The sequence below is a fragment of the Rhinoraja longicauda genome, chromosome 24, assembly GCF_053455715.1.
Source record: "Rhinoraja longicauda isolate Sanriku21f chromosome 24, sRhiLon1.1, whole genome shotgun sequence".
NCBI lineage: Eukaryota > Metazoa > Chordata > Chondrichthyes > Rajiformes > Arhynchobatidae > Rhinoraja > Rhinoraja longicauda.
In genome coordinates, this window is record NC_135976.1 from 18,430,563 (window position 1) to 18,454,849 (window position 24,287).

The window sequence follows — 24,287 nt, forward strand, 5'->3', positions numbered from 1 at the left end:
TGCATCATGGGTTACATTGTGTTTGGAAAGAGGCTCATATAAACAGTTTAGTTTAGTTTATTGTCACATGTACTGAGGTACAGTGACAAACTTTTTTGTTTAGCACCCGGAGAAAACCCACGCGGTCACGGGGAGAACGTAAAACTCTGTACAGACAGCCCCCTTTGTCAGGATCGAACCCTGGTCTCTGCTGCTATAAGGCAGCAACTCTACCGCTACGCCACTGTGCCGCCCTATTGTGTCTTAAGTATTTTTGTCTTTGACCTGCAGACTGAGCAAAGAACGGAGATACATTATCGGGAGGGTTACGGCTCGACTCTGGACATGTCTACCCCAGGGCTATTTAGAGCAGCTGACGGGAAAGAAAATGTCATCAAGACTGTTGACATCCTCACACGGAACCCAAAGGAGAAAGAGTCCGTCTTTCAACCCAAATCCGGAAACACTTTGTGAGTCAACGTACTAATCTTACCTTGCAGTGAAAATAAGGAACTGCAGATACTGGTTAATGCACAAAAGAACACAAAGTGCTGGAGTAACTCAGCGGGTCTGACAGCATCTCTGGACAACGCTTTATCCTGCCTCTCCCCTTTTCCACCTCTCTTCTCTTCACCCTCCTACAATCAGTCTGAAGAAGGGTCTCGACCCAAAACGTCACCAATCCATGTTCTCCAGAAATGCTGCCTGACCCTCTTAGTCATTCCAGCACCTTGTACCTTTTTTTTTTGCTGTATCTGCATCTGCAGTTCCTTGTACCACTAGTGTAGATGGGGCATGTTGGTCGACATGGGTAAGTTGGGCCAAAGGGCCTGTTTCCACACTGTACGACTCTAATGTGCCTGTTTCAATTATTACCAATCCTTGATTTCCTATTTCATGGCATTTCACTCGCTACAAACTTCCATCTTTAAAGTTGTATATCAAATGTCCATTGATCACCTTCTAATCATCTTGCTTCCTTCCACAGTCCCAGGCAGTCTGCCAAGAAGCTGCAGGATACGTCACCACTTCCCAGGAGAAAATCCTACGAGAAAGTACAGATCTCAACTGACAAATCCAGGTTAATATTAAGGAAGCTAAAATATAGATTAATGAGAAGAGTGGTTTTATTTGAGGTAAAAGGACCATTGGTTTCACTAAAAATGTGCAATTACATATCGCACTACTTATGCAAGTTTAAATAGAGGAGAAGCACTTTAATTAGTGATGCTAAGGGGGCCATGTAACTTGCAAGATGAGCTTAAAATAAAATTGCACATTTGTGTAACTAACATCTACTGCTACATAGTAGGGAGGCACAGTGGTCTAGCGGTAAAGTTGCTGCCTTACAGCACCAGAGACCCAAGTTCAATCCTGACTACGGGTGCTGTCTGTACAGAGTTTGCACGTTCTCCCTGAGACCGCGTGGGTTTTCTCCAGATGTTCTGGTTTCCTCTCGCACACCAAAGACGTGCAGCTTTGTAAGCTAATTGGCCTCTGTAAATTGTCCCTAGTGTGTAGGATAGAACTAGGGTGATCGCTAGTCGGTGCGGACTCAATGAACCTCTAAAACTAAAACTTAAAACATTGCAGAGAATATTGACAAAATTGTAGAAAACAATTACTATATTAACTGTCGTAATCTGTAGAAGTCAATAGGTATGCAATGTACCATAGGATGAAACTCAAATAAAAATGCTGGTTACTGAGGTAAAATACTCTATCGACATAACCTAACGGCATGATTTAAATGTTTTTAAGAGTATATTTATTAGAGAAATATGGGCTGCAATATGAATATGCAAGGAAAATAAACGTGAGTTTTCACATTAGCAGTTATACTAAAACCAGAAATAAAGATCAAATCCTTTCACAACAGTTGTCTAAACTTAGTTCAATTTAGAACTAAACTAAACATCGTGTAGGAAGAAACTGCAGATGCTGGTTCACACCGAATAGAGGCAGAAAATGCTGGAGTAACTCAGCGGGTCAGGCGGCATCTCTGGAGAAAAGAAATAGCTGACATTTCGGGTTGAGACCCATCTTCAAACTGAGAGTCGAGAGAGGGAAACGAGAGGCATGAAAAGGTACAGAGCATATCCATATTGCATATCCATTGCAGCCCATATTTCTCTAATAAATGTACTTTTAAAAACATTTAAATTATGCCGTTAGGTTATGTCAGTAGAGTATTTTACCTCAGTAACCATCATTATTATTTGAGTTTCATCCTGTGGTGCATTGCATACCTATCGACTTCTGCAGATTTCTACAATTAATATAGTCATTGGTTTCTACAATTTTGTCAATATTCTCTGCAATGTTTCAAGTTTTAGCGAATCATGTACATGCAGATGAGATTAGTTTAAATTGGCATTATGTTCGGCACAGTTAGCGTGGGCCTAAGGTCCTGTTCCTGCCCTGTTGTTTACTTTATGTTAAATTACTTTATGATTTAACATAGTTGCCACACAGAATTAAACAGTTACGTTTTGAGTTTTCACATTAGCAGTTACACTAAAACCAGAAATAAAGATCAAATCCTTTCACAACAGTTGTCTAAACTTAGTTCAGTTTAGAACTAAACTAAACATTGTGTCGGAAGGAACTGCAGATGCTGGTTTACACCGAAGATAGACACAAAATGATGGAGTAACTCAGCGGGTCAGGCAGCATCTCCGGAGGAAAGAAATAGCTGACGTTTCAGGTTGAGACCCATCTTTAGACTGGGAGTCGGGAGAGGGAAACGAGAGGCATGAAAAGGTACAGAACAAATCCCTTTTGAGGATTGGGAAAATTTGGGAAAGTAAACATTCCCTAGTTTAGACTACTGTTGTGAAAGGATTTCAGCTTTATTTCTGGTTTTAGACAGCCTCTCAAAGCTTTGGAAGCCAGATGGTTGGAGAGTTGGATCATATGACTCCCAGAGGCAGAATTAACTACAGCCTGTTTCACACCAATTACCCTGTCTCACAATATATTATTGTGTCAAAAACACTCTAATCGTTTTTAGTAGACCCTGAGATCTTATGTCACTAATAAAAATACTAACCTTTGTTTTACTTCAATAAATCTCCTTGACATTAACGTACCATTTCACATGCTGCATCGGAATCGCTGAGGCCATGTAGCTTGAACTAAAACAATTGTGTCTGCATTGCAGAGAAGATGCCAAAATAGTACTAAACAATGACTATTTTGATTAATTAATTGATGAATGGGATCATTTCCTTCGGCCCACCGAGTCCACATCGATCACCCATTCACACTAATTCTATTTGATCCCACTTTCTCACACACCCCCTGCACACCAGGTTTTACCGAAGCCAATTAACCTACAAACCCGCACGTCTTTGGAATGTGGGAGGAAACCAGAGTACCTGGAGGAAACCCTCGTTTAAGGCCACAGAGACAACACCCACGGTCTGTGATGCTGTGAGGCAGCAGCTCCACCTGCTGCGCTACTGTGGTGCCACCCATATTAATTGTAGTAATTTACAAAAGTCAAAAGTGGTTCTATGGAGGAAAACAGCTTAAAGCACATGAATAGTTGTATTTATTCACAAAATGCTGGAGTAACTCAGCCGGTCAGGCAGCATCTCAGGAGAGAAGGAATGGGTGACGTTTCGAGTCGAGACCCTTCTTCAGAGTATACTTTTTTAAACATTTAAATTATGCCTATAAGTCATGTTGTGGAGTATATTACATTAGTAACCATCCTTCTTATTCGATATGCATCCCTTGGTGCATTGCCTTCCACTGTTCGAGATCGGTTGCCTGTTCGAGTGATTTTTTTTTTACCACTTGTGCGATTATCAAACTTGTAAATTTGTTATAAATAATTATTGTATTATGGTGCAGTCACAATGAAGATTCAATTTGCCCATTGACCCATCATAACTGCAGTAATAAACCCACAGAATTCATGCAATTGGTCATTCACGCCATTAGAGATCTTTTACAAGTTGTTCGACTAGCACATTGGTGGCAAGATGGCGTAGCAGTAGTGTTGCTGCCTCATCGCGCTAGAGACCCGGGTTCAATCCTGTCTATGGGTGCTGTCTGTATGTAGTTTGTACGTTCTACCTGTGACGTCGCGGGATTTCTCCGGGCGCTCCTGTTTCCTCCCACACTCCAAAGACACACAGATTTGTATGTTAATTGGCCCCCTGTAAATTGTAAATTGTCCCTAGTGTGTCGGATAATGTTAGTGTACGGGTGATCGCTGGTCGGCGCAGACTCGGTGGGCCATAGGGCCTGTTTCTGCACTGTATCTAAATAATTTGCTACAAGAAATGAGACATCTGGGGATTGTCATTGTACCTTGATGCCAGGTGATGATGTTCAACAGGTTCAAGTGTGTCTTCACTCCAGTTGTGATGTGAGCAGACTGAGCACCATCTGCTGTATAAATGTATCGTAAACACACTCGCCAGGGATCGGTCTGAATAATATTCTGGTGTAGGTTAATTTTCAGTAATTATCTGAGCCGTTAGGTGTTACGCGTTTACACTGGCCTGTCTGTTGAACGCATAACACATCATTCAATGGTTCAACGGTGTTTTATTCTCACGTGTGCAAATTCCCAGTGAAATTATTTTCTTACATACAGTTCAGTAAAGTGCTGCCACAGCAGCACTTTGGAAAATTGTACCTAATGGTCCACATGCAAGTGTGCGGCACGGTGGCACAGCGGTAGATCTGCCTTACGGCGCCAGAGTCCACGGTTTGAATCCTGACTACGGGTACTGTCTGTACGGAGTTTGTACGTTCTCTCCGTGACCTGCTTGGGTTTTCCCTGGGAGCTCCGGTTTCCTCCCACACTCCAAAGGCGTACAGATTTGTAGGTTAATTGGCTTGGTGAAATTTGTAAATTGTGTGTGTAGGATACAGTTAACGTGCAAGGATCGCTGGTCGGTGTAGACTCGGTGGGCCAAAGGGCCTGTTTCCGCACTGTATCTCTAACCTAAACTAGACTGTATGTTAAGTAATTTGGGATAAATCTGTTGTTTCTGCAGATCTGAATGGAGAGTTTCTGAAATGAATCTAACGCCTCCGTCCTCCCCACCCACCCGAGCTCGTAACGACAGGAACGTGTTCTCACGACTCAGCAATACCCAGCTTCAAACATTCCCTGCACACGACAAGTAAGTGCATTACACAATGAGTTTATGCTGGTCTCAATTTGTGGCATTAAAATCATAGCGTCATTAAGAAGGGAAACAGGCCCTTCGGCCCACTGAGTCTATACCGATCAGTGATCACCCCTTGCACTAGCACTATCCTACACACAATTTACAATTTATACCGAACCTAATGAACGTACAAGCCTGTATATCTTTGGAGTGAGGGAGGAAACCAGAGCACCCGAAGAAAACCCACGTGGTCAAAGGGAGAACATACAAACTCCGTACAGACAGCACCCGTAGTCAGGATTGAACCTGGGTCTCTGGAGCTGTAAGGCACCAACTCTGTAAGGTGCCGCCACATTCCCATCCATGTATCTGTCCAAATTATTTAAAAATGTCATTATTTTGAAATTTAATAAGCAAATCCCGAAAGTGACCTTGTCTGTTTTATTATTCATGGATTGATTTAGTTGTAGAGGGAAAATGTTGTACCATTTCAGTGTCACAACATGAGGGTGAATTATGAATCCAGGCATTTTCATTGAGAAATAAATAATGCATTTTAATCATATAAATATCTATACGTTGATGTTTCAGTAATATTACTAAAATGCATATTGTTCTCAACTGACTTAATGCATTTGGTTTGTAAAGGTAATGCAAATTATTTCTGAAAACTTACCAATTTTATTCCTGGGGTTTTATTGTTGTTAGAAAATTGTCCGATATGATTTACGTGCAGGATTAATTACTTCAACTGTATGGTGAGATGGAGTTTCAAATTTTTTTGGGAGAAAATCCCAAATCTTATTACATTTTAAATTTTGGCCATAGCTCCATTTAAATGCCGCTCGTGATTATTGTTAGCTTCATGTGAGTTGTTAAAGCACTCGACTGCATGTTACTAACTTTAGTAACTTTAGGGCGGCACGGTAGCGCAGCAGTAGAGTTGCTGCTTTACAGCGAATGCAGCGCCGGAGACTCAGGTTCGATCCTGACTACGGGTGCTGCACTGTAAGGAGTTTGTACGTTCTCCCCGTGACCTGCGTGGGTTTACTCCGAGATCTTCGGTTTCCTCCCACACTCCAAAGACGTACAGGTATGTAGGTTAATTGGCTGGGTAAATGTAAAAAAAAATTGTCCCTAGTGGGTGTAGGATAGTGTTAATGTACGGGGATCACTGGGCGGCACGGACTTGGAAGGCCGAAAAGGCCTGTTTCCGGCTGTATGTATATGATATGATAAACAAACGACGTCAAACACCTTCTTTTCCAACATACTATGTTGCAGCCTCGGGATTATTACACTTAATACTACTGAAGATTCATTAGGCTTTTAGAATTTTTTTAGAAATCCAGCATGGAAACAGGCCCATCAGCCCATGGAGTCCACGCCAACCAGCAATTACCCGTACACTAGCACTATACTACACACTGGGGACAATTTACAAATTACAGAAGCCAATTAACCTACAAACATGAACTTTGGAGTGTGAGAGGAAACTGGAGCACCCAGAGAAAACCCACACAGTCACAGGGAGATCGTACAAACTTCACACCAACAGCACCCAAGGTTAGGATTGAACCCGGGTGTCTGGCGGAGTAAGGCAGCAGCTCTACATGCTGTTCATCATTTACAGTGTTTTGTGCTCTCTATCGTGATTTGTATCCAAAGCCTTCCTGGACTTAAATTATATAATTTCAATATGGTAAAAATAAAAACACATCTTTCCATATCAGAGGATATTTTGTTCAAGATAATAGATTGCCAATATTAAATAAGGACAGTTTATGTAGTGGGCACTTATTAAAGTGAACCAGGAGTATATATTTCCTCCAGCCATACACGAGGGTTTTGTCCTGTGTTTAGCCGACCTTAGTTTTACATCCATGCCTTCTGAAACTTCAGCTGTTTATTGAAATGTTCCATAATTAAATCAAATTAAGGACAAATGAACCTAAAATCATGCTCATGTTTCCTCGTTCAAACCCATTTCATTTTAATTATCTTTAGAAAATAATTTAACCAAAATGAAATTCCGATTAAAATGTTTGTGAACATAGTTGTCAATGCTTGTACTTAAGTTTGGTTTGGTTTAGTTTAGAGATACAGCACGGAAAGAGGCCCTTCAGCCCACAGAGTCTGCGCCGACCAGTGATCATCCCATACACTAGCACTATCCCACACATTAGGGTCAATTTTACAATTTTACCAAAGTCAATTAATCTACAAACCTGGGATAAACACAAAAAGCTGGGGTAACTCAGCGGATCAGGCAGCATCTCCAGAAAAGAGATAGGTAACGTTTTGGGTCGAGACCCTTCTTCAGAGGAAGGGTCTCGACTCAAAGCGTTACCTATTCCTTTTCTCCAGAGATGCTGCCTGACTTGCTAAGTTACTCCAGCTTTTTGTGTCTATCTTCAGTGTAAACCAGCATCTGCAATACCTTCCTACACAACCTACAAACCCTTATGTGTTTGGAATGTGAGAGGAAACCGGAGTACCCAGAGAAAATCCACAGGGAAAAAGTACAAACTCCTTACAGAGAGCAACCATAGTCAGGATCGAACCCGGGTCTCTGGCGCTGTGAGGCATCAACTCTACCGCTGCGCCACTGTGCTGCCCCCGTCTTATTTCAGTAGATCCTTCCAGGGAGCACAATGGAAGGAAGCCTGTCACTGCCTTGTGTTTGTCTCTCCAAAACCAAGAGTTTTCTGACAATGTTGCAATCTGTTAATGGAGTAGATGCACACCATTTGTGTTCTTTGTTTATGTTCTGTTTGTTCCAATAACATTAATTTTGTCACTCTTCGTTCTTTTTTTGTTCCCCCACAATCTTGGCTTTGTGTGTACTTGTCTCAGTCACCGTGCTTTCAGTAGGTATGCCAAGTAACATTTTATTTAAATACTCCATTATGTCATCCATTTGGTACTTTTGTCTTTGCATAAAAGTGACTCTTTTATGTAAGAGTTATCTGTACAGTGCAAATTATTTGCCTCCTGAACACGCATTAAGAGTAGGACAAACAATTAAGTTAAAATATCCAGAGATTTTGTTTTGGTACATTTTGAGTAATAAAGTTGCAGACTCACAAGAAGAACGTACAAACTCCACAGATAGTACCCAAGGTCAGTACCAAACCTGGGTCTCCGGCCGGCACTGTGAGGCAGCAACTGCACCGCTGAGCCAAAGATTCTTTAAAAGGAAATGATTAAATATAGTTTTAAGGCAATCTAATCCAAACGAAGAGTGCCTATTAGATTTAGAAGCTTGGGAATTAGAAACTTCCTGCAAACTGACACTGGCCTTACCTCCCGTGGGAATTAATGTACAGAGGTTTGAGGCTGACCCACGAAATGTAAATACACTGCTTGAAAATGCAAAGAACAGTTGCGCAGACATGTTCAATCAGGGAACGGTTGAAAGGTTGCTCTTACCAAAATAAATCAAACGCACATATGACTGCATTTCAAGGCTGCGTACTGTCCTAGTCAACTTCAATCAAATATTAGTGCTGACTAGGCACAAAGTGCTGGGGTACCTCAGCGGGTCAGGCAGCATCTGGGAAGAACATGGATCGGCGACGTTTTGGATCAGGATCCGTGCTCAGGCCGAAGAAAGGTCCCGACCCAAAATGTCACCTGTCCATGTCCTCCAGAGACGCTGCCTGACCCGCTGAGTTACTCCCGCACTTTGTGTCCTTTTTAGTAAACCAGCATCTGCAGTTCCTTGTGTCCCCATTAGTGCTGACTGATTCTCAATGAAGTTAGGAAATAAACTAGAGACAGAGTGTTACAGTGTGGAAACAGGCCCTTCGGCCCAATTTGCCCACACCAGTCAACATGCTTCAGATACACTTGCCCCACCTGCCAGCAGGCCAGAACCTGCCTTCAATTTCTGAATTGACGAGGCACAGATACAGAGTGAATAGTTCTGATGGGCACTTTGTTGAGGTTTGTCCGGACGAGATGGATTTATGGTTAGGTTGGAACCACTCACAGGCACAAGATACACAATAAGCTTTCTCACGCCAGCCAACTCAGCAGAATTTAAATATGGTAGTGTTTTTAGCTCATTACTCAGCTATCTGTTTTTCTTTAAAACCATTTTAACTTGATCTACAACATCACAACTTGCTATTCTAGTCGTGCATGGCTCATTTGGAGAACAGGTAGTTAGAATATCGAACAATGCAGCATAAGAACAGGCCCTTCGGTCCACAATGCCTGTGCTGAGCATGATATCAAAACCACATCTTATCTGCCTGAACATAACCCCTCCATCCAAAGCTGTGTAAGAACACAGAATCAAAGGGATACTGAGATAGAACATAAAACAGTACAGCACTGAAACAGGCCCTTCAGCCCATAATGTCCAGGCTGAACATGATGGCAAGATAAACTACTGTCCTCTGCCTGCACATGATCCACATCCCTCCATTCCCTGTATATCCACGTGCCTATCCAAAAGTCTCTTCAACACCACTATTGTATCTGCCTCGACCGCTATCTCCGGCAGTGTGTTCCAGGCCCCCATCACCCTCAGTGTAAAAATAAAACACCTCCTTTAAACTTTGCCCCTCTCACCTTAAAGCTATGCCCTCTGGTATTTGTTTTTTTCCAAAGATAGACACAAAATGCTGGAGTAACTCAGCAGGTCGGACAGCGTCTCTGGAGAAAATGAATAAGTGACACTTAGGGTTGGGACCCTTCTTCAGAATAAAATGTTTCAGGAAAAAATTAAAAATTTCCAAACTGGGAAAATGGTTCTGACTGTCTTCCCTATCGACGCCTCTCATAAATTTTATGTACTCCTATCAGATCACCCCGCAACCTCCGGCGATTCTGATTACAATTCACAGGAAAGATGAATGAGATATTGTAGCACCATTCATGTGAAGGTGTTTGCAGGCTGATTAATGGCAATGCCCTCTCATTATCAGAGCTGTCTTCCTACCCAACATGTTCCACAACAACACTTTCTAAATATCAATGGTTAAAATTATGAATACATCGTCAGTGGTAAATTAATATCACTTTTAGAAATCCATTCTACTTCTAAAGGAATAAATGATTGATTTGAATTAAACTCATTACACATTTTTGTAACCAATAAATATTTTTCATTCATTTTTTCGTTTAGTTTAGAGGTGCAGAGTGGAAACAGGCCCTTCGGCCCACCGAGATCATGCCGTACACTAGCTCTATTCTAGACACTGTGCTGATTATTTGGCATGGACAAGGTGGGTGGAAGGGCCTTTTCAGTGCTTAGTTTAGAGAAACAGCGTGGCAACAGGCCCTCAGACCCACCAGGTCCGCATCGAGGAACGATCACCCATGCATTAGTTTTGTCCGGCACACTAGGGACAATTTACAGAGCCCATTTAACCTACAAACCTGCACGTCTTTGGAGTGTTGGAGGAAACAGAACACCCAGAGAAAACCCACACAGTCACAGGGAGAACATACAAACTCAATCCGGATGGCACCAGTAATCAGGATCGAACCCGGGTCTCTAGCGCTGTAATGCAGCTACTCTACCTCCGTGCCACCATGAATACTGAAAACATGATTAAACCTCTAATTGATTTTTCTAGTTGTAATCATCTTTTAGTATCATCTGTCCTGTCCAGGAGGCGATGTAATTGATAAATCTGAAGGAAAAGATCACAGGCGATCACTGTGAAGCACTCTATTTTTGAGGCGCTCAGTACTGCTTAACTTGGCCTGCCTGCTCTTGTTCTTGCTTGTTATTCTATTCAACAGTCCGACATGCTGAACCTCTCTCGCCTTTTGTCCCCATAACCCTGCTGCTGTTTTGTTTGTAGGTCTGATGACAGTGACTCCTCTCTCTCGGAGGTTCCCAGGTACCGGTTTCTTTTGTCACTTCTTGCACTGTGCAAGTCTCTGCTTCTGGTCTGACTGGGTGGTGCAGCTGACCGCTTTGCTGTTTGCATGTCGCTGTTTGTTACTGTGAGCGTGTATGTGTGTGTATCTCTTACATCCGCCCCATCACTGCATCTTGTGCCAAAAGAAGCACAGTTCCTTGTGTTAGTTGGTTGGTTGTTGGCTAGTTTTTATTTTTAACGGAGCACTTTTATGTAAGGGTGGTTTCATTCCTGTCTGTTTTTCTTTGGATTGGGCTGATTTGCATGCACCTTTAATTTGCCTTTGGAGGAAATATTTTTCTGCATATCATGTACATGTACAGATAATCAAACTAGTAGTTATAGTTTGTTCTAAATCACCTGGTGTTGGTAAATTCTCTTTGGAGTGATTGGTGTGAATAAGTGTTGGATTCCCGGGAAAAGGGTTGAATGATTATATAATGAACAAAGCTTTCGGTTCATGCATCAGGTGACCGGCGACAATTTCGAACTCAGAATGGAGGTAAGGACTTAATCGATGGTGTTGCAGTTCTTAATAAATGTTACGTACCTACAACTGATGAAGGCTCCAGGATAAGAGAGGAAAACAACAGCGTATGACTATGCTGGCATACGGTGCCAGGCATAAATTTGAGCGGGTATTCCAAAATTAGGTGTGCGTAAGTTAAACTTCGGTGGTAATTAGACATGCGTGTTATACTAAAAACATGTAAATCATGCACATGTAAAGGGCAAGGTGCCTGTATAACCTATTACTGTTTAGATTTATCAGTGTCACTTGTACTTAAATATGCAAACAAAAAGTTTATTCACAATGCTATCCAATTGAATTGGATAACACTATGCATGAATACAATCAACCCAAACACAAGTGCAACTGGTGGAGTGAAGAGAAAAATACCAGAGTATCGAATGTTGATTATCAGCCTTGTAGCATATCAATTCCAGAGAAAAAGACCAGAGAAAAAGTCCAATGTCCACATTGAAGTAGTTTGGTGAATCAGGACAGTACCCATAGCCTGGAGAAGGACCATTCAGAGGCCCAGAAACAAACCTAACCCGAATGTTCTCCAGGTTTTGTTGCACAGATAATGCTGCGTTCTGACACTGACCACTGGCATTTTTATCTGTCACTGTGGTGCAGGTATCGGGGTTTCAGGTGCAGAGATTGTAGAGAGTCCTCATGGTGCTTTTCAAACGCGTAACTCACCGTGTAAAACGCAGGGTGCATGTATTTGGGTCATATACGCATCCAACAAAAGCAGATCTTCAATAGTCATTGACATCCTCAGTGACATCCTGCCATTGAATCCCAGTGAATGCCATTAGTGGCACAAGACTTTGGTTTTAGTGTTTTTAGTTTTGGAGACACAACGTGGAAACATGCCCTTCAGCCACTGAGTCCTTGCTGACCAGCGATTGCTCGTACACTAGTTCTATATTACACATTAGGGACAGTTTCAGAAGCCAATTAACCTAGAAACCTGAACGTCTTTGAAGCGTACGATGAAACCGGAGCACCCGGAAAAAACCCACGCAGTCAACGGAAGAACGTACAAACTCTGTACAGCCAGCACCCATAGTCAAGATGGAACCCAGGTCTCTGTAAGGCAGCGACTCCACCGCTGTGCCAGTGTGCCATACGTTTGGTTATCATACTGTAACATCAATGCATATCAATGACATTGCATGCAAGTTGTTAGGTGTTGCATGAATTTTATCATTTGGCAAAAGTGTTTGCTTTATAGAAAATTTAATATTTTCTTTTACAATAATGTATTAATACAAGCTCATTTAGTTGTCTCGTAACAAGTGTATGGAAATGGATAATCATTTACTCTCGAAAAATGATCTGCATTTTGTGCTGATTTGCACTGAAGGTTGTAAATGGCTAAACAGGAAGAATATTGAGATGTTTGAGTAAGTGATCAGCCTTCATGTGGGAAAATGGAAGGAACATCAAAGGCAAAAGGAAATAAAGTGCTGGAGTAACTCAACGGTTCAGGCAGCATCTCTGGAGAACTTGGCTAGGTGACATTTCGGGTCGGGACACTTCTTTAAACTGTGTGGTCTCCAATGGTGGAGTCAGAAGGATCCCAATCTAAAATGTCACGTCTCCATGTTCTCCAGAGATACTACCTGACCTGCTGAATTACTCCAGCAATTTGTGCCCTTTTGTGTGAACCAGCATCTGCAGTTCCTTATCTTTAACATTAAAAGGCACTTTGATATTCAGTACTATAAGAAAATAACTGCAGATGCTGGTACAAATCGAAGTTATTAATTCACAAAATGCTGGAGTAACTCAGCAGGTCAGGCAGAAGGGTCTCGACCCGAAACGTCACCCATTCCTTCTCTCCCGAGATGCTGCCTGACCTGCTGAGTTACTCCAGCATTTTGTGAATTAATACCTTGACATTCAGTACAATCCATTTCTAAATACACCAGTCACGGCCATGAGAAGAAGTCTCAGGTTGCAAGTATTTACTTACTTTGTCTGTTTCTTCTTCAGGGGTGTTATTAATCCGGTCGGTGGTACGAAGGGGGGCAGGACTGCCCCACTCCAGTGCATTTCAGTTGCTGAAGGACATTCTAAACCTGTGCTGTGTCTTGATGCAACCAGTGACCTGCTGTTCACCGGCTCAAAAGGTAATAAGTTCATAGGGTGCGAAATTAGGCCATTCGTTTAGTTTAATTTAGTTTAGAGATACAGCGTGGAAATAGGCCCTTCGGCCGACCGAGTCCCCGCCATAAACTAGCAGTGTCCTACACACTAGGGATACCTTACAATCTTTACCGAAGCTAATTAACCTACTACCCTGTACTTCTTTGGAGTGTGGGAGGAAACCGAACCACCCGGTGAAAAGCCACGCGGTCACGGGGAAAACGTACAAACTCCATACCGATCGAACCCGAGTTTGTGGTGCTGTGAGGCAGCATCTCTACCACTGCACCACCGTGCTTTTCCAACTCCGCCATTCAATCATTGCTGTTCTTTCCCTCTCAACCCCATTCTTCTGCCTTCTCCCTGTAACCTTCGACGCCCTTACTAATCAAGAACCTGTCAAACATCCCTTTAAAAATACCCATTGACGGTCTCCACAGCAATGAATTCCACAGATTCACCACCCTCCGGCTAGAGAAATTCCTCCTCATGGCGGGAGGAGGCAGCAACTGATATCCAGGGAATATGGGGAAAAAGCACGAACGGGGTACTGATTTTGGATGATTAGCCATGATCATGTTGAATGGCTTAAAGGGTCAAATTGCCTACTCCTGCAACTATTTTCTATGTTTCTAAAGCAATACACACACATTCAATGGAAGAACGTACAAACTACAGCCAGCACCAGTAGTCAGGATGGAACCCAGGTCTCTGGCTCTGTAAGGCAGCGACTCTACCGCTGTGCCAGTGTGCCATACGTTTGGTTATCATACTGTACAACAAACAAACAAATCTTCATAATTCCATGTGCACACCGTTTTGTCATCTCCGCCTAGCTGTCCATGAAATAGCAAACTAACATTGAACACAAACAAGAATGTGCATGCCTCACAGTTGGTTAACAGTGTGATTATGGCACACTTCTTGACACATGACATCTGCTATGAGAGAGTAGAACGTGATAAGCAGAGACCGTGGTGCAGCGGTAGAGCTGCTGCCTCACTGCGCCGGAGACCCAGGTTCGATCCTGACCTCGGTTGCTGCCTGTACGGAGTTTGCACGTTCTCCCTGTGACCACATGGGTTTCCACCCAGTACTCCAGTTTCCTCCCACATCCCAAACACGTGGGGGCTTGTAGGTTAATTGGCTTCTGTAAATTCCCCCCAGTGTGTAGGATGCGAAAGTGGGACAATATAGAACTAGTGTACAGGTGATCGATGTGGACTTGGTGGGCCAAAGGGCCCATTTTCACGCTATATCTCCAAACGAAATTAGAGGACACAGCTTTAAAATGAAAGGGGCAAAGTTTAAAGCAGATATGCGGGGCAGGTATTTTTCACATAGTGAGTGGTGGGTGGGTGCCAGGAACTCGTTGCCAGGGGTGGTGGTGGAGGCAGATACAATAGTGGCATTTATATAGGTATTTGGATATGCAGGGAGTGGAAGGATGGGCAAACAGAGGAGACTAACTTGGCATCATGTTCAGCACAGACATGGTGGGCCGAAGGGCCTTTCCTGCGCTGTACTGTTCTGTGTTACCATGCTGCTAGTCACGTCACACCAACACTGCATCAAAGTAATAACTGTGAAGGCTGAGACATATATTTCTGGGGTTTTTGTGGCTTACAATTATGACGTTGGAAAAAAATAATTCTAAGCAGCATTTGCAATGTGCTATTAAACACAAGTAATGGTAAAATCAAAGAACTGCATGATTTAAAAATAATTGCTGTAATCAATGAAAAATAGACGTTTTGTATAAATCGTCCCCGTTGTGATGTTCAGTGGCCTGTTACATGATCAATGGCACAGCCTGCATATGAGAGTGAAATGGAGAGCTAGATAGAGATCTTAAGGATAGCGGAGTCAGGGGGTATGGGGAGAAGGCAGGAACGAGGTACTGATTGAGAATGATCAGCCATGATCACATTGAATGGCGGTGCTGGCTCGAAGGGCCGAATGGCCGCCTCCTGCACCTATTGTCTATTGTCTATTGAAGGATGCGATCAACAAAATCTCTGTGTCCAAATTGTGGGTGGCACGGCAGAAGAGTTGCTGCCTTACAGCGCCAGAGACCCGGGTTCAATCACTACTATGGGTGCTGTCTGTACGAAGTTTGTACGTTCTCCTTTGGACCACATGGATTTACTCCGGGTGCTCCAGTTTCCTCCCATTCTCCAAAGATGTACAGGTTTGTAGGTTAATTGGCGTCTGTAAATTGTAAATTGTCCCTAGTGTGTAGGATAGTGCTAGTGTAAGGGGAGATCGCTGGTCGGCGTGGAATCAGCCGGCCAAAGTGCCTGTTCCCATGCTGTTTTCCTGTTATGTTTTCCAACATTAAAATAGAGATCAAATTTAGTTTCGAGATACAACATGGAAACAGGCCCTTTGGCCCATCGGGTCTGTGCTAATTATCCATCACCCATTCACACTAGTTCTGTGCTGCCCCACTTTCCCATCCACTCCCTATGCACTAGAGGCAATTTGCAGAGGCTCATTAACATATAAACCCACACATCTTTGGAATGTGGGTGGAAACCAGAGCGCGTGGAGGAATCCCAGGCTGTCACAGTGAGAACGTGCAGACGCCACGTGCAGACAGCACTCGAGGTCAGGATCGAACCCAGGTCTCTGGCGCTGTAAGGCAGTAGCTCTACCAGTTTTACCACTAGGCCGCCCTTTATATTGTTTAAATTTGCTTTGAATCTTGTTGAATAATGAAAAATATCCTGCTTCTTGATTTCTGAGCTTCCTGTGGGTTTGTGCTCTGTACCTGCATTAGATCGGACCTGCAAAGTGTGGAATCTGGCCACGGGACAGGAAATCAGTACCCTGAAAGGTCATCCGAACAATGTGGTCTCGGTCAAATACTGCGGTTACTCCAGCCTTGTGTTCACTGTGTCTACATCGTACATCAAAGTCTGGGATATCCGAGACACTCCTAAATGCATCAAGACACTAACGTAAGAGTTTTCTCCATCTTATCGTCTAATAGAACACCCATTTGCAGCAGTGTCTGAGCAATTTTGGACCCCGATCAGAGGATGTGCTGGCTGTAAGATGCCAAGGCATTGGGTCTTTTTTAATGCAGAGATTGATATTTCTTGATTAGTATGGGCGTCCAAGGTTATGGGAGAAGGCAGGAGAATGGGGTTGGGAGGGAAATATGATTAATTGTTGGAGTAGACCCAATGAACTAAATGGCCCAATTCTGCTCCTATGTCGTATGGTCTTAGATGTTGCTAAAGCTTTAGGGTCATCAGTAAATTTATGAGAAAGATGATACAAGGTTCATTTATTCAGATCACCCAGTCTTTTTACATTCCACGAAATGTTGGGCTGTCTTCTGAGTGAATGTGTTTGTATTCCAAAGTTCAATTTCCTGCACTATGTTGGCATGTGTCCACCTGTGAGAGATGATGTTGCGGCTTTGACGATGTCTTGTTTGGAGAGGGGGATGTTTCATTTGTGGTTACATTTCCTACTGTGGAAATTACCGTACACTAAACCTGCAGAATATTCCGTTTAATCTTACTCAGTTTAATTACAGTCAGTACCTTTTTCCCAGGATGAAAATACTAAATACTAGAGGCCATAGTCTTACGGTGAGAAGGGCAGATTGTAAAGGAGGTGTGTGGGGCCGAATATTTTACACAAAGGGTGGTGATTCCCTTTCCCTGAGAAAAAGACTCTGTGCATTCACCCTATCTTTTCCCCTCGTGAATTTATACGCCTCTATCAGATCACCCCTCAGCCTCTTGTGCTCCAAGAAATAAAGCCAGTGCCTGCCCGACCTCTCCCTTCAGCTCGTACCCTCAAGTCGAGGTAATGTGTTTGTAAATCTTCCCTGAACTATTCAGGTCCTGAACTCTATTTGTCATCTTTCCTATATCGAGTGACCAAAACTGAACACAATACTCCAAATGTGGTCACTTTTCAGGAAAGGTTTGAGGGGAAAGGGAAAGGTAGTGAGCTGAAGATGTTTACAGAGGGAATTCCGGAGGTCGGGGGTTGGGTTTTGTCGCTTGCATTGGTGTGATTATAATTGGGCGTTTCGACAACAGGGAGGGGTTGGAGAGACTTGGATTGTTTTCTCTGGAATGCCAGAGATTGAGGGGAGGCTTGATAGAAGTACATCAAATTATGAGAGGCAGAGTTGGGGTAGACAGTAAGAACCTTTTCTTCCAGGATGGAATGTCAAAGACTAGAAGGCATAGCTTTAAGGTGACAATGGCAAAGTTAAAAGTTCAACATTTACCTTGCCTAGGACTAGTTTGTTTTTTTAACACCATTGCCCAGTAGTCAGTCAGAGGCTTTTTCCCCAGGATGGAAATGACTAACACTAGAAGGCTATAAGATGAGAGGGGGGAAAGTTTAAAGGAGACTACACCAAGTGAACCCGTTGGGCCCAAACCTCTCCTGCATTGGTACAGCATCCCCTCTTCCCCCGCCCCCCCCTCCCCTCTCCCCCCCCCCTCCCCCTCCCCCCTCCCCTTCTCCCTTCCCCCTCCCCCCTCTCTCTCCCCTCTCCTCCCTTCCCGCTCCCCTCTTCCCCACCTCATTCCATCCCCCTCAACCCCCCTTATCCTCCCCCCTCCCTTCCTCCCTCCCTCCCTCCATAGGAGATAGATTTAAACTTTAAAATGTGAATAACTTTAAAAATATAACTGATTTCAATGAGACTTCTTCCATTAGCACCAGTAAGTAAGGTGGTGAGTAAGGTGGGCCTAAAATTGTCACGCTATCGTGTACCGCTTTGGCTGTAGTTCAGGAACAAACAAACAAACAAACGAGAGTTTTAGTATATAGATGACCGGGGCATTAACATTTGAAGACTAATAAGTGTCTGTTTTTTCCTGTGATCAGATCCTCTGGTCAAGTAACTGCAGGTGATGCATGTACAGGAACAGTCAGTCGCACGGTGAGCATTGCACAAGGCGAACACCAGATCAACCAGATTGCGCTGAACCCCACGGGCACTCTCCTCTACGCTGCAACTGGCAACTCCGTTCGCATCTGGGACCTTAAGAAGTAAGGCGCTTTGCCCGAACATACTTCATTATTTTTCCATAGTAAGGGAACGAGTTTTATTGTCTGTCAGCGAATGTAATTAATTATTTTGGGGAATGGGAAAAACAAGTAACTGTTTTAGTTTGGTTTAGTTTATTGTCACGTTTATAGAGGCACAAGTGAAAAGCTTTTGTTGTATTGCTAACTAGTCAGTGGAAGGACTACACATGATTACAATCGAGCCGTCCACAGTATACAGATACAGGATAAAGGGAATAATGTTCAGTGCAAGATAAAGTCCAATTAAAGATAGTCCAAGGGACTCCAATGACGCAGATGGCAGCTCAGGACCGGTCTCCAGTTGGTGATAGGCTGGTTCAGTTGCCTGATAAATATTGGTTCATAGTTTGTGAATATTTTGCAATATGTTATCAACTTAGTTTAGTTTAGAGGTACAGAGTGGTCACAGGCTCTTTGGCCCACCCAGTCCATGCCAGCCAACCTGTATACTCGTGCAATCCTGCCCACTAAGGGCAAAATTTGCACAAGGCAATTAACCTCTATACCTGCACGTCTTTGAAATGTGGGAGGAAACCGGATCTCCCGGAGAAAACCCACATGGTCACAAGGAGAACGTACAAACCCGTACAGAGACCACCCGTTGTCAAGATTAAACCAGGGTCTCTGGCGTTGTCAGGCAGCAACTCTACCACTGTGTGACTGTACTGGGCTATGTTTTTCGATCGTTTATGCTGGGCTCCAACTCTTGACTTCAGAAGTTGTTGCACTATCTCCCCGGCACATGAGTGGTGTAATGGCATCACCCCACTTGTTAGATGGGGTGGCAACAACAAAGAGTTTTTGAAACTCTAAAATATTCCCAGATTCAGGGACAGTTTCGTCCCAGCTGTTATCGGGCATCTGATCCGTCCTCTCACCAACTAGAGAGTGGTCCTGACCTCCTTTTTACCTCATTGGAGACCCTCGAACTTTACTGGACTTTATCTTTCACTGAACGTTATTCTCTTCATCCGGTATCTGTGCACTGGACAGCTTGATTGTAATAGTGTGTAGCCTTTCCACTGAATGAATAGCAGGCAACAAAAAAAGCTTTGCACTGTACCTCAGCACATGTGACAATAAACTAAACTAAAATAAATATGCAGCAATTTGTCTTTGACAGTACTTCAGAACTCTGCGGTTATTACCATTTAGGAAGACAGGCAACATGTGCATTGAAATACAATTACAACCAAACTCTTGTGCAAGTCTTGACAAGGGCACTATTCTTCCTGTGTTTCATGGTCAAATAAATTCCTGCCCTAATATGACATCCTCACAGTGTTTGCTGACCACTAAAGAAATCTGCCCAGTACAATCTCACAGACAAGTTAGCATGGATTCTAAGAATGAAATTGTATAATGTGACATTTTCAATGGGTTTGATTTATTTCTAAGAAAGGATATCTCACTTTGCCCTTGAAGTGGCGATTTAGATGTTGGCATTCTTGCAGAATGGCGCCTCCTCAGGGTAGAAGGAGGTATTTGGTTCTTTGGAAACCTATTGAAGGACACACAGGGTTTACATGCAGAATATCAGAGACCTGGAAGACACAAGGAACTGCAGATTCTGGAATCTTGAACAAAACACAAAGTGCTGGATGAACTGGGAGTTACAGAAGCCAATTAAGCCTACAAACGTGCAGGTCTTTGAAATGTGGGAGGAACCCGAGCTCAGGGAGAAAGCTTAGGGCCGGTCAGTGGAGGAAATGGAAGAGAGACATTTTGGATCGGGACCCTCCCATGTACAGTTCTTCCTTCAGCTGGTACTAATTTCTCTCTTACTCGTTGTTACAGAATTCAACCGGTGGGGAAACTCATGGGTCACATTGGTCCTGTGATGTGCCTCACGGTGGAGAGATCAGCGGCTAAACATGATCTGGTCATCACTGGCTCGAAAGACCATTATGTGAAGGTAAGGTTTTTTATCATCCAAAGCTCCTCTTTCCGAACTACACCCTCCCCCTGTTCCCTGAAGCAATCCTTCATGATATCTAAAACACAAAGTGCTGGAGGACCTTTCTCATTCAGTCTGAAGAAGGGTTCCGAGCCGAAATGTCATCTATTCCTTTTCTCCAGAGATGCTGCCTGACCCGCTGAGTCACTCCAGCATTTTGTGTCTATCTGCTGGAGGAACTCAGCGGGTCAAGCAGCATCTGTGGAGTCACTGAAAGGAAGCATGCAGGTACAGCAGGCAGTGAAGAAAGCCAATGGAATGTTGGCCTTCATAACAAGAAGAGTTGAGTATCGGAGCAAAGAGGTCCTTCTGCAGTTGTACAGAGCCCTAGTGAGACCGCACCTGGAGTACTGTGTGCAGTTTTGGTCTCCAAATTTGAGGAGGATATTCTTGCTATTGAGGGCGTGCAGCGTAGGTTTACTAGGTTAATTCCCGGAATGGCGGGACTGTCATATGTTGAAAGACTGGAGCGACTAGGCTTGTATACACTGGAATTTAGAGGGATGAGAGGGGATCTTATCGAAACGTATAAGATTATTAAGGGGTTGGACATGTTAGAGGCAGGAAACATGTTCCCAATGTTGGGGGAGTCTAGAACCAGGGGCCACAGTTTAAGAATAAGGGGTAGGCCATTTAGAACTGAGATGAGGAAAAACTTTTTCAGTCAGAGAGTTGTGAATCTGTGGAATTCTCTGCCTCAGAAGGCAGTGGAGGCCAATTCTCTGAATGCATTCAAGAGAGAGCTCTTAAGGACAGCGGAGTCAGGGGGTATGGAGAGAAGGCAGGAACGGGGTACTGATTGAGAATGATCAGCCATGATCACATTGAATGGCGGTGCTGGCTCGAAGGGCCGAATGGCCTACTCCTGCACCTATTGTCTATTGAATAGAGAGACAACGTTTCAGGTCGGGACTCTTCTTCAGACTCAGCCTTCTCATGATCGGTATCACGTACTGCTCTGATTACGGAAAAGATTAACAAGTGAGATTACAAGAACATAGGAACTAGGTGGAGACTCACCACATACCCCTTTTTAGATTCATAGAATAGTATAGCACAGGAACAGGCCCTTCGGCCCACAATGTCCACACTGAACATGGTGGTTAAACTAATCCCTTCTGCCTGCACATGATCCACATCCCCCCATCCATGTGCCTATCTCAAAGCCTCTTAAAAGTCACCATCGCATCTGCCTCCACAAACCACCCTGGCAGTGTGTTCAAGGCACCCACCATTCTCTGTGTAAAAGAAACACATCTCCCTTAAACTTTCCCCTCTCACCTTAAAGTTGTGTCCTCTAGACTTTGACATTTCCAACCTGAGTAAAATAGTTCAGGCTGTCTACACAGATAAGGTACCCTGTCTGTGCCTCTCATCGTTTTATATATTTCTATCAAGATTGAAATGTCATCTGAACAATCCCTCCAGAATCCATTCCCCGCTGATGAACTCCAAGGCTCCCAGCATTCAGTCATCAAAAACCTCTAGAAGCAAGGAAATGCAGATGCTGGTTTACATGAAGTGCTCGAGTACCTCAGCAGGTCAGGCAGCATCTCTGGAGAACATTGGATAGGTGATGTTTCGGGTCGGGACCCTACAGACTGATCCAGAGTGGAGGAGAACCTCTTCAATGAAGGCAAACCTCGAGACTTGTGCAGAGCAGGAAAATGTGGATTCAAGGAGCTGCAGATGCTGGTTTACCAAAAATTCAATCTAAACCAGGGTCCTGACCCAAAACATCATGTCCTCCAGAGATGCTGCCTGACACACTGAGTTACTCCAGCATCTGAAATTTCTAGCCTGATATCTCATCAGAGTTTAATCTGCAGCACCCTATAAATTCCTTTTAAATGACCTTGGAATATGTTTAGATATTGAAGTACTAACAAATATGTATTTGCTCTGCAGAAGTTTGAAATAGCTGAGAGTACTCTGGGAAATGTTGGTCCCACACATAATTTTGAGCCTCCACACTATGACGGGATTGAATCCCTGGCAATCCATGGGGACATCCTGTTCAGTGGATCGAGAGACAATGGGATCAAAAAATGGGACTTGGAAGGACAAGAACTAATACAGGTGCGCAAATGAATCCCTGACTCTGCCTTTGAAACAGGAGACCAGATAAGCTTTATGCTTTTTTTAATATGTATTTATATTTTCTATAAAAGCAAGTGGTACAGCGGTAGAGTTGTTGCCTTACAGCACCAGAGACCCGGGTTCAATCCTGACTACGGGTGCTATCTGTACGGAGTTTGTACGTTCTCCCTGTGACCACATGAGTTTTCTCTGGGTGCTCCGGTTTCCCCTCTCTTACTCCAAAGACGTGCAGGTTTGTAGGTTAATAGGCTCTGTAAATTGTAGCATTAGAGTCAAACAACACGGAAACAGGCCCTTCAACCCAACCTATCCATGCTGATCAAGTTCTCCTTCGAAGCTGGTCCCATTTGCCCGTGTTAAGCCCACGTCCCTCTAATCGTTTCCTACCCGTGTAATAAATTGCGAAATATAAAATGGCAAAAATCGCCTTATACGAGTATTTCTTCTTAGAGTTATACGACTCTAGTCCCATTTGCCCGTGTCAAGCCCACGTCCCTCTAAAAGTTCCCTATCCGTGTAATAAATTGCAAGTTATAAAATGACAAAAATCTCCTTAGATGAGTATTTCTTCAAAAATTGTGATGGGAATTGTTATATTTCCATGTAAAAGTAAGTATTCATGTTATTTTAATTTTATTTAGCAAATCCCGAACGCTCACAAAGATTGGGTGTGCGCGCTGGCATTTGTCCCAGGCCGCGACATGTTGCTAAGTGGTTGCCGAGGGGGAATACTTAAAGTGTGGAACATCGACAACTTTACACTGCTGGGTGAGATCAGAGGGCATGACAGTCCTATTAATGCCATCTGCACAAACTCCAGCAGGATTTTCACTGCATCCAGGTGTGTTTACTTTAGTTTACGATTGTCACATGTGCTGAGGTACAGTGAAATGCTTCTGTTTGCAAGCTAACCAGTCAATACAAGCCTGTACAATCAAGCCCAGATAAGGATAAATGGTACAACATTTCAGTGCAAAGATATAACATTGAGTGGCATTAATACTTAAATCATTTACGAGCATCTTTGCCAAGAAAGGGAACACTTGTTTTATGCCGGGGAAAGTAGAGGAGAAGTTTCAGAATATGGACAGTCTTGGTTTGTTTTCCTATCATTTGCGATGCATTTTAAAAACTGCCATTAGAAATTAACACTTTTTTTTTTAAACTGTTACGATAAATTTAATCTATTTAATTTAATGGGAACATTGTCACAGAAGACTGTAGAGGCCAAGTCAATGGATATTTTTAAGGCGGAGATTGACAGATTCTTGATCGGCACAGGTGACAGGGGTTGTGGGGCAAAAGCAGGAGAATGGGGTTGGGAAAGATAGATCAGCCATGATTGAATGGTGGTGTATGATGGGCCGAATGGCCTAATTGTGCTTCTCGAACGTATGAATTTATGAACAAGATTGCTTTTGGATTCCTGAGGTTGGAGCAATAAATCCTTTATCTTTTGAGTTTAATTTTAACGTTGAGGTGTTATGCTGCATCAGTTC

General features: G+C 43.4%; 1 protein-coding gene across 4 annotated transcripts in view; it reads left to right on the forward strand.

The window, feature by feature from the left end:
* The window catches only part of kif21b (kinesin family member 21B), a 122,725-nt gene that overhangs the window by 88,865 nt on the left and 9,573 nt on the right, over positions 1 to 24,287 (forward strand). For 3 of the 4 annotated variants that reach the window (XR_013548849.1, XR_013548850.1, XM_078420724.1), the window contains exons 25-34: positions 271 to 449; positions 968 to 1,060; positions 4,998 to 5,126; positions 10,937 to 10,975; positions 13,509 to 13,645; positions 16,444 to 16,624; positions 18,528 to 18,692; positions 20,529 to 20,646; positions 22,597 to 22,767; positions 23,430 to 23,629. Coding sequence is in view for 1 of the 4 variants with exons in the window: in XM_078420724.1 (XP_078276850.1) it covers positions 271 to 449; positions 968 to 1,060; positions 4,998 to 5,126; positions 10,937 to 10,975; positions 13,509 to 13,645; positions 16,444 to 16,624; positions 18,528 to 18,692; positions 20,529 to 20,646; positions 22,597 to 22,767; positions 23,430 to 23,629 (1,412 nt within the window). In the remaining 3 variants the exon portion in view is untranslated. The remainder of the gene's footprint in view (positions 1 to 270; positions 450 to 967; positions 1,061 to 4,997; positions 5,127 to 10,936; positions 10,976 to 13,508; positions 13,646 to 16,443; positions 16,625 to 18,527; positions 18,693 to 20,528; positions 20,647 to 22,596; positions 22,768 to 23,429; positions 23,630 to 24,287) is intronic. The other variant, XR_013548851.1, reaches the window with a different exon arrangement.